The sequence below is a fragment of the Lissotriton vulgaris genome, chromosome 9, assembly GCF_964263255.1.
Source record: "Lissotriton vulgaris chromosome 9, aLisVul1.2, whole genome shotgun sequence".
NCBI classification, from domain to species: Eukaryota; Metazoa; Chordata; class Amphibia; order Caudata; family Salamandridae; genus Lissotriton; species Lissotriton vulgaris.
The window spans coordinates 1,023,257,612-1,023,269,263 of NC_141697.1; the positions used below are offsets into that span (position 1 = coordinate 1,023,257,612).

Genomic DNA, 11,652 nt, shown 5'->3' on the forward strand with positions numbered 1-11,652 from the left:
TAAACCTTTTTGTAAATATATGATCTTACTTCACAGATAACACAAGGAAGGACCTGTAGGTCCGAAATGTAAGCACTATCGCTAAGAATTTGTCATATGATAAATAATTGAAGCCTACAATTTACCAGTAAGCTGCAAGAACAGTCTTGCCATTGTGTGTTGCAATGAGTGCCTTTTGCTGCCTAACTAATAATCCGAAGTTTAGGTTTTCTATTCATTGCAGTCCTAGTGTGCCTTCAAAAAAGAGTTTGTAAATGGGACCTTCTGTGACTGCTTTCAGCCTCAGGCTGAGCTAGACATCCAAGGAATAAAAAAAAAATGAAGAAAGATTTAATGACTGTCTACAATGACTGAATGTGTCTAATTTAAATGAAATAATTTCAAATCAACAGTATTTGCTTATTGGACTCGACTGAATGTTAGTATTCCGTAGATCGACTCTATGAACTCTACTTCAGTCTCACTTCATATGGAAGACTAGAAGCAGTTTTAGGACCTGCATCTAATGATATTTTTGTGTTCCTTCTAGGCAATGGGAAGAACCGGCGACAGAGCATGCTGTTTTAAGACCTGATTAACCTCTGACTGGATTCTAGAATTGTGGATGTGAATCGAGGATGGGCTTGGGAAGCAGGACTACTGTAGGAGATCCCGGACTCTGGGCTGTTTCCACAGCAAAGGTGGCACAGCATCTTGAGCGAGATCGTTGGACCTGCACCATGCAACACCTTAGTGCAATCGTTCTTAGGTTGGCCGCATGCAGCGACCCTTGACACAGCAGTGTTTTTGTCATCCAGGCACTGCCAACCAACATTATGACTAACGTGAGACAAAAGTGATCGTGCCTCAGAAACTTGCTCTCATTTTCTTGCGTTTTCTAAAAGAAAACCAGGTAGATCCAGTGTAGTTTGCACAGTCCTCTTGATAATGTCCTACTGCATGGGCAGAGATGCAATATGTACAGGAGAAATACTATACACTTTGGAGTGCAAATCACGAAAGTCGAAAGTAAGCGAATCCTGATACAATGAAAAACAAGATGCAATCTGGTCTGGACCCAACAAAGAACTTTGCTGGAGGTGGAAAAGTATTACCAGGCCAGATAAGGCAACAGAAACTCCTGTAGGGCATGCTTTTTCTAGATTTCGTTTTATACCCAAATGAAGCCATTGTTTGAATACAGTATACGCCCTACACATTATCAGTGTCTTCTTATGGTTCTTGGGAAACAAGCCAGGAGTGCCTCCTGTGACGGAGTCTGTCTTTAAAATGTCCTCACTCTGTTTGATGCATTCAGTGTTGTTGCAAGGTATTCGCCAGTAATCTGGTGACCACAGTAGGTACTGTAGTCACTCGATGCAGCATCTTCCATTCCAGCCATATGTCTATTAAATCTTTATGCATTTTTTTTACCCACTGCTTTCATGGTTTACTTATTTGCCTAATATGTTTCAGTTAGGCTAACACAGAATTTTTATCTGCCTTTACAAGGAGGCAACATTCATGTTAATCTGTCTTCCAAGGAAAGAAATCTAGGATACTGTCAACAGAAATGGTTTCAAGTACAAAAATTGTACATGTGGTGGCAGGGGAAGCAAAGATATGTATTCCCTCTTGTGGGGTCTGTGCAAGAGCTAACCTTGAGCCCATTAATGCAGCCGTACAATGGTGGCCCTAACTTGAAAGCAAGATCGTGCCTAGAACCGCTGCAAAAAGTTGGAACCTAGCCTTAGACATGACGTACACATCTAGCCATTCATTTCATTTCGTATGAAGCACACGATTGGATCTGTCACGCAGCTGTATAAACTACTCTAAGAGTGCAATTGTAGTTTAAATTTTAATGTAAAAAACATTTTGTATCATTTTAGTAATTTGCAATTGTGTCAGAAGTGCATAAAAATGTTTAAATGGGCTCAGACAACTTGGCACAAAGGGCGTTATAAGTACACCCAATGACCAAATGATCAGATGAACATTTCCACTAAAGCAAGTCTTTCCAAGTCCAAAAGTGACCAAGTACCAAAAAGGACCAGCTGTTTCGGTGTTTCCCTTACAAAAAACACACCTGATGGCTATAATTTGTTTGAAGTGCTGGTGGACAGAACAACCACAATATTCCTTAAGAAAGTGTGTACCTTTTTAGTTTACCAGGTTAACTAATTAGGGGTATTTAATGTCCAACATGATGTGAGATGCAACTGTGTGTTCAGAATGGCTAAAAAAAAACCTGAACAAAATAAGCCTATTTACATTAAGATCCTTTTTCGGATGTTGGGTTTAAATATGAACACTGTTCGTTCAGAGATTCACATAAAAACTGTAATTGTTAACATTCCTTTCAATCTTTCCCTCTAATTTGCGTAATATTAAGAACTAGCGTATAATGTGACATCATATTATGTCCTTGATGTTGGGGTGATTGTGTCTCTGGATATAACTGACTGACCGGTATTTTGCTATCAATAAATAAAAAAATAGTGAGGGTCTTGTGACTTTAGATGGCGCTGCAAATAAGAGTAGCAAGAACGCGGGTGGGGTTACACAGTTTGCATTACTTTCAGAACAAAAATATTGAAAAGCTATGCAGCTATCAAAGTGCTGGATTCATTTATTTTCTGACCCATGATTTGTTATGAAATGCATTTCAATTCCTTATATTAGATGCCTGCCTGTAGTTTGTCCCTTTATATGGAATGCTGATTCAATCAGAATTATTATTAAAATTGTATAGACTAGAGTTGTTTGCCTGAATCCTAAATGTATTAGCACAGACGAGCAGACATGAAGCAAACGGGAAAATGGCAGTATTTATTTGCTTCTGCTGGGTGTGAGATAAGGGAGGCATATACTAATACCATTATTGCTCACAAGCTATCTGGTATTAACAGCTATCAATTGTTCTTTTTGCCTTTTTATGCCTTCCCTTTGGCTTGGGCAGATAATTGTGCTCGCCAATGCAGCATCTTAAAAAAAATACTATGCCAATTCAGCCTGACTGTGAAAAATGTTGAAAGAAAAATAAGTGTCTCTTCTGGTTCTGGCTAGAGACGGGAGTGGTGATAGACACGAAATCATGGAAGGAAAGAGCCACTAGTGTTTAATACCCTGTAGGATTGGAAAGGGAATTTAACAAGTGGGTATGTACGGGTGCTGTCAAAATAACATTACAAACCAGGAAGGATAGTCCTAGAGTTAAGTAAGAAGGCAGAGCACCCGTCTCATTGGCCCCTGCGTTGTGAGTAAATGAAACAGACATATGACCTTTTACAATCTTATACTAGCTGGTTTTGTATCTTCCAGTTAATACAGAGAGCAAGGCTATATGTTAATCCGTCAAGGTGCTGTTAATGTTTTTCACTTTTCTTTTTAATATTCTGCTTAATGGACTTGATTTTACATTCTGTTGGCTGCACACCCCTTCTCCGTTTGCTCTATTTTTTCCACTATAACTGCTGTATAAGAAAGACAAGATGCCTTTAATTTGGAAACGAGATCAAATTCCAAACTGCGTAGGACTCATTCTGAAATTATAATTTTGCTCGTTCACAGGTACAAACTCTACCTTGGGGGACTTCTTGTAAAACTTGATAGAGGCAACGTTCAGCTGTTTCACACAAGAGAACAGGATAGAGTACTAAATTTCACGACACTAACCAACACGGAAGTTGTATAGTTTTATATAATTTGAAATTGCTTGTATGGGCATTTACAGACGTCGAGGTGAAATTAGACTGAGTAGCATAACCCTTTTACAAGCGTAAATATTTAAACTTGTTTTACTTGTATTATTTTGTACAATACAATGATGAAGATAAACCTTTGTGTCTCGAGTGATTATTTATTGGTCTCAGGAAATGCATTGGCTGCATGTAAAATAGTTCTTTTTTCAAATTTGATGTGAGAAATCAGTTATATTTAAATAAGATGGAAACTGGGGCGATCAACTGAGTGTATGGCGTAAAGGTGATTTGATGTGAGATTGCAATCCCCTGTTAAAAGCAAATAAACATCAAGATTTATGAACAGGTGAGTAGAAAAAAATGAGATTTCAGGATTTCCACAAAGATTTTTTTTGGTTGTATCAGTTTTTATGAATTCTTTTTTTTTTTTTGTGGTAATTTACGTAATTTTACTGGGGTTAATGAGCAAGGCCTAGATGGCATCTACAATATCTTTACAATATGGCTGAATCCAATGTGCAGTAAAAAGTATTTAAGAAGCACTTTAAAAGTGTGCGTGGACCATCCGTCCCAGATGTATGTCAATTAAATAATGAAAATATACACGATGTTCAGGAATATAAACAAACTAAGTACTTCCTGTGATTATATATATATATATATATATATATATATATATATATATATATATATATATATCACCAAAGAACCTTTGTCTGCTCGCAGCGTTGTTAGCGCTCACTCCGCCACAAAGGAACCACCAAACTGCACGCAAATCAACTTTTTATTGCTGTTTCCTCCTGTGTGTGTGTGTGTGTGTGTGTGTGTGTGTGTCATATATATATATATATATATCTCACAAATTGTCTTGTCGCAGCGGGAGCACTGGTCGGTTGGTGCCAGCGATGGGACCAGGGCAGTGTCCCAGATTCATTCGATACCAGAGAAGAAATCGCTGCACACTCCTTGATGCTTTAGCAGTTACTTTATTTTCCAAACGTGAAAAACACCCTACGCGTTTCGAACCGTAGTTCCTGTTCACGGTAGCTTGGGTGATTAGTCCCTTTGCTATTTCTATACATTCCGCCTGTGGACACACCCTATGTTTAACTGGGGCATGCTGGGACTTGTAGTTTTATTTACAATGTTGCCAATTGGATTCACCATTAGAGTTCGTGGGTTTTTGTTAACATTGGGGCATTAGTTTTAGTTACAGCATGTTGAAAGCGTTCCCCCAAATTACGGGGACTGTCTAGCTTTTTTGACGCTCGTGAATCCACGTGCGTATGTAATCAACTCTCCAAGTACATGAGGGTTGATTAATATGCATAACTTTGTGGACTTAAGGTCCTATGGACAATTAAGGGCTGAGTGCCCTACGTCCCCAATGTATGCAGCTACCCACGAGACATTATTCCATTATTAACATTTGGCAGTCCTGTTTAACCAAAAAATAACTCAGTAACCTTGTTAAGAACAGTTACGTTAAACTATCACATTAATTTGAAGAAGCAACTTAAATTTGCTTGGCCAAGAGTTTATACTTTGTGCAGGGTGGTCAGTTATTTAGTCCTTATAAATGAACATAAAGTTCTTCATTGCCGTTGAGGCCAGCGGGCTGTTTGGTTTTAAACCTCATAATTAACTTGGATTCAAGTCGTCTCAGTCTTTGTATGCGATTTCCTCCTCTCTCTCATGCTGTGGCACACTTGCAAGTCCAAAATATTTTACATCTGTCCAGGTTTTGGTTTCATGATTTGCTAGATGTTTTGCAATTGCATAGGAGTGATCGCTGTTCTGGATTGCTCGAATGTGTTGAAGTATTCTTGTTTTTAACAAGCATGTCGTGCTTCCAATGTAGGATTTCCCACAGAAACATTGGATCATATACACAACAAATGACGATTCAGTTAATGCTGGTTCTGATTACAAAGTTTTTTCCGGCGGCATCTTTTAAGTTTTTGATATTCCGTCCTATCTTGCACGCTTTGCAGATTGCACACTTACTAAATCCATGCTTTCTCATGTCCAGCCAAGACTCCGGTTTTTTCATTTCAAAATGACTTTGGGTTAGTTGGTCTGCGAGATTTGGTGCCCTTCTGTAAGAGATCAAGGGATGATCTCCTATGGTCGTTCCTATATCTGGATCTTTTCGCAGTACGTGCCAGAATTTCATCATGGCTTTCTGTATTTTGTAGCTTTCTTTGCTAAAAGTCGTTATCATCCGGGGTTGTTCTTGGAGAGAGGCTACAAAACCACAGACCTCAACGTATGTGAAACAAAAGCGTTAAGTAAATCACGAGCAGACACGCTCATTAACAAACAAAGTAACATGACCTTGGCCGTAGAAGAAACCACACAAAATAAAACAGAAGAACAACCCCGGATGATAATGACTTTTAGCAAAGAAAGCTACAAAATACAGAAAGCCATGATGAATCCAATCCAGAACAGCGATCACTCCTATGCAATTGCAAAACATCTAGCAAATCATGAAACCAAAACCTGGACAGATGTAAAATATTTTGGACTTGCAAGTGTACCACAGCATGAGAGGAGGAAATCGCATACAAAGACTGAGACGACTTGAATCCAAGTTAATTATGAGGTTTAAAACCAAACAGCCCGCTGGCCTCAACGGCGATAAAGAACTTTATGTTCATTTATAGGGACTAAATAACTGACCACCCTGCACAAAGTATAAACTCTTGGCCAATCAAATTTAAGTTGCTTCTTCAAATTAATGTGATAGTAACATTGTTAATAACAGTTACGTTAAACTGAGTTATTTTTTGGTTAAACAGGACTGCCAAATGTTGATAATGGAATAATGTCTCGTGGGTAGCTGCATACATTGGGGACGTAGGGCACTCAGCCCTTAATTGTCCATAGGACCTTAAGTCAACAAAGTTACGCATATTAATCAACCCTCATGTACTTGGAGAGTTGATTACATACGCACGTGGATTCACGAGCATCAAGAAAGCTATACAGTCCCCGTAATTTGGGGGAACGCTTTCAACATGCTCTAACTAAAACTAATGCCCCAATGTTAACAAAAACCCACGAACTCTAATGGTGAATCCAATTGGCAACATTGTAAATAAAACTACAAGTCCCAGCATGCCCCAGTTAAACATAGGGTGTGTCTACAGGCGGAATGTATAGAAATAGCAAAGGGACTAATCACCCAAGCTACCGTGAACAGGAACTACGGTTCGAAACGCGTAGGGTGTTTTTCCCGTTTGGAAAATGAAGTAACTGCTAAAGCATCAAGGAGTGTGCAGCGATTTCTTCTCTGGTATTGAATATATATATATATATATATATATATATATATATAATGTGTGTGTGTGTGCATATATATATAATGTGTGTGTGTGTGCATATATATATAATGTGTGTGTGTGCATATATATATAATGTGTGTGTGTGTGCATATATATATGTGTGTGTGTGTGTATATATATATATATATATATGTATGTGTGTGTGTGTGTATATATATATATATATATATATATATATATATATATATATATATATATATATATATATATATATACACTGAAAAAACCATAGGTTTTACACAGGTTATAGTTAGGAAGTAGCATTTAAAAAACCTATGAAATTCACTGAAAAAACCATAGGTTTGACACCAGTTATAGTTAGCTGGAAATTTTACTGATATAAAACCAATGAAATTCCACGTTATAGTTAGTTGGACTCACTATAACTTGCGGGTGTAATGCACTGCTGATGACATTACATATTACATCACTCATGACCTGGTCAGTGACATCACTCATGATATCACTGATGACAGACCTCCTTTAAGTGTAATGTAACCCTTAAAACACATATTGGAAAATAGAAATTAACATTTTCCAAAAAATGGAGATACCCATACCAGTTACAACAACCAATTCAGTAATTCCACCATCTATATACACATTCTGTCATTCACCAACAGTTCTATATAGTCACTCATACATCTACTCACTCATCATATGTAGTGATACACCTATACATCCTGTTACACACCGACAGTCATCCAAAAGTTACTCACACACATGCAAATAAACTATTGAACATCCAATTATTTGCATATACAACTATACACACACTACCACGTTACTTCTAAGGAAACTTATACATACTTACTCTCTTAAACAATCACTTATAGAAACACATACTTATTTAAACAGAAACTCTTTCAATCTCACTCTCACATATACTCACTTATATACATCAATAATCACATATACTAGATTAAAACATATGTAGTTACTGATAAACACAATAGTAAGACAGTCATTTACTTACTAACACAAACATATACACACTCATCCACCCATACAGTGCTGCACATATGTTGTCTTCAAAAAACATAGAAACAGTGAGTCAGTCATTGATGGATCTATATCATAAGTAACACCCCCACCAAACCATAGAGACACTCATACTAACTATAACCTGTGTAAAACCTATGGTTTTTTCAGTGAATTTCTTAGGTTTTTTGAATGCCAGTTCCTAAGTATGAAATCACGTTCGTAACTAGATAGTGTCACCGCCTACACGTCCTAAGAAGCGCATGTAAAGTCATGTGACTTGAAAACAACACTTGCAATTGGTTCTTAGTAGTTTCTGTTCTGGAATTTACACGAAGCACTCCACCCACTTTCCTCACAATCTTTTCTACTCTGAAGAGACAACAACGTCGAGCATCTTCCGGAAAACTTTGCTGAAATGGCTGCCCTTCCGCATTCATCTTCCGAATCTGAAGGAAATGAGCGACCACCGTTAAGAAGAAAAAAGGAATCTTTCATTTGGCAATTTTTTACTTATCCTGAAGATCAAAAGAAAGTGAATGCGCCAAAAGTAACCTGCACGATATGCAATTCGGAGCTCTCAAGGGGAAATCCAAATAAAAAATATTCCTTTTCTATACACACCATGCAGCGGCATGTTAAACAAAGGCATCCTGAGCATTATGCAAAAGCATCGACAAGAGCCCTGGCCACGCTATTACCATCAGAGGTGGCCAGCACATCATCTGGTGGACGACCTGTATCTCCATCGAGTGCTGAGATGGACTTGAGACCATATCTTGCGAAGGTGCATATGAAATGCAACGAGTGTGGAGAAATTCTTTTGTATGGAGAGCAGAGCCTCGTTCTTATTAAACTCAAAATTGAAAGTCACAAATGCCCCAAGAAAAGATAAATTTCTTCACTTCATTTTCATAGTATTACATACTGAAAAATGTAGTAGCAACTTTAAGAAATCGAAAGCATCATAACACTTCTTTCCCAAAAGAAAAAAAAAAAAAGTTCTTTTCAGAACTAACTCTTTCTACCAAAACGTGCTCCAAGAGCATATTATGAGATGTTTTTTCGCCGCTTTATTTTAGTGCGAGACCGGGTGCGCGCACCCTCCTATCGCGTACAGGACCTGACACTTGCATGTGAAGTCATGTGACTTCTAAACAACACTTCTAATTGGTTCTTGGTAGTTTCTATTCTGGAATTTACACTCAGCACTCCACCCACTTCCATCACTTTCTTTTCTACTCTCAAGAGAGAACAACGTCGAACATCTTCCCGAAGACTTCGCTGCAATGGCTACCGTTCCGCATTCATCTTCCGAATCTGAAGGAAATGAGCGACCACCTTTGACAAGAAAAACGGAGGCCACGCTATTACCATCAGAAGTAATCAGCACATCTTCCGGTGGACGACCTGTATCTCCATCGAGTGCTGAAATGGACTTGAAACCATGTCTGGCGAACGTGCACATAAAATGCAACAACTGTGGAGAACTTCTTGTATACGGAGAGCAAAGCTTTACTCTAATTAAACGCCAAATTGAGTCATAAATGCTCCAAGAAAAGTTAAATTTCTTCACTTTATTTGGATAGTATAACATACTGAAAAATGTCGTAGCAACTTTAAGAAATCAAAAGCATCATAACACTTGTTTCCAAAAAAAAAAAAAGTTCTTTTCAGAACTAACTCTTTCTACCAAAACGAGCTCCAAGAGCATATTATGAGATGTTTTTTCGCCGCCTTCTTATAGTGCGCGACCGGGTGCGCGCACCCACCTATCGCGAACAGGCGTCGAGACACGCATGTGCAGTCATGTGACTTTAAAACAACACTTCCAATTGGTTCTTACTAGTTTCTATTCTGCAATTTACACGGAACACTCCACCCACTTCCCTAGAAAACCAGTTTATCGAAAAACTTTTAAAGCCTCCTCTTATGAAATATTCGACATCAATCACATAGCAGAGTACTAAATAGCACTATATACACTCCGTCCCTTAATTATAAGAGACTTATTGCTATGTAAAAGCAACTTTTGTTTTCACGCAATAATGTGAAATGCTGAGCCTGTTACACAATTTGCTTTCACATATATGTTACTATTCTCCTTCGAGCACTAACACCGTAGAAAATACTACCAATAGCGGTGATATTTTTTACACCGAGAACGGGCGATTTGTATCGCTTAGAGCCCTTACAATTATAAAGTTTTATTTCCTAAGTCTCTGCTCTCCAACTGTGCAACGTGGCTCCCCTGTGTGTCGTAATAAGGTCCATAAACAAAAACTACAGGGCCAGCATTATAAACATGCACAGAACCACAAAACGACAAGAGCCACCATGTTGATATATATCCTTAATATAATAAACCTCTGAGAATAAATACATATTTCCGTGGCACCCCATAACACAAATGTGGCGTCCTCTGACTATGCTCCATTACCAAACACCCTAACTCCCCACCCCCCCTCACTTTTCACTAAACTCCACACTCCACCCCACCCGGACCCCCTATTACAAACCCCCAACCTACCCTCCCTGCCCAAACCCACCATGAACCTCAAACCGCCCCTAGAAAACTTATAAGACACAGGATTACTAAAACTCAAAGAATACGCAACAGGCAGATAATGTAAATAGTACATAAAAGCACATATTTTTTCCATAATACTATTTAAAAACATGTTCTATTTTTTATAAATCTATCATGCATCTGACCCTCTAGAACTGCTTTCAAAACGTGAACTATAAACCTCTACTTTTCATTTTCAAACCATACACTTTCATCTGACCCTCTAGAACTGCTTTCAAAACGTGAACTATAAACCTCTACTTTTCATTTTCAAACCATACACTTTCAATTACATTATTTATTTTTCACAATTCATGTAATGTTACACACCTTTTCTAAAATACACCAGTCCCTATATTATTTATAAGGATTTATTTTCAGTCTTCATCAGTGACACTTTCTTAACATATAATGGAAATCACTGTAACTTTTTAAACGACAATGCTAACGCGGTAAAAATAACCCTTCATTTGCTTTCCTTTAAGAATGCAGACTATGTACCCCACGCATGCGTTTCTTGATCTTTGTATTTGGCAGCGAATACCGACCTTGAATCGGAAGACATGAACAAGACCGCCATTGTCACATTTAAAACTGAACGTTGCATCTGCTCACACACATATTTTTCACTAAGCTAACATTCACAGAAAACAGCATTGATGTAAAAAAAAATTGACCTTGCTTTACAACTCCCTCAAATCACTCCCTTATTTTTTAACGCATCCTCCAGTTCAAAAAAAGCTACTTTTTTGATAACTACTAAGCAATATATAAGTGACTAGACTCCTAGAAAATGTATCAAGTCATTCTGCTCCTCTCCACTGCATAGCCGGCGACCTAATTCTGTGGAGTTGCTATACAACCAGCGGTGCTGCGCCGTTTCCTTTACCATCTTGGGAAATTCAAAATGGATGTCCCTCCTGCCTTCGCAAACGAGCCGGGCCACTTAGAACTATTTCGACAGAGAATGCTTCTGTACTACGGCACCTTACCACTCTCAACTTTGAATACTTCATATCGATTATCATTTCGATATTCGTATTTTACCTGTGTGCAGCCTGTATTTCAT

General features: G+C 38.2%; 1 protein-coding gene across 5 annotated transcripts in view; it reads left to right on the forward strand.

Moving 5' to 3' along the window:
* The window catches only part of LOC147692727 (cyclin-dependent kinase 17-like), a 600,938-nt gene extending 597,119 nt beyond the window's left edge, over nucleotides 1-3,819 (forward strand). For 3 of the 5 annotated variants that reach the window (XM_086938917.1, XM_086938920.1, XM_086938921.1), the window contains one exon: nucleotides 530-664. Coding sequence is in view for 2 of the 5 variants with exons in the window: in XM_086938922.1 (XP_086795048.1) it covers nucleotides 530-567 (38 nt within the window). In the remaining 3 variants the exon portion in view is untranslated. Of the gene's footprint in view, nucleotides 1-529 lie in introns of all 5 variants that reach the window. The other 2 variants (XM_086938922.1, XM_086938918.1) reach the window with 1 other exon arrangement.
* The last annotated feature ends 7,833 nt before the right edge of the window (nucleotides 3,820-11,652 follow it).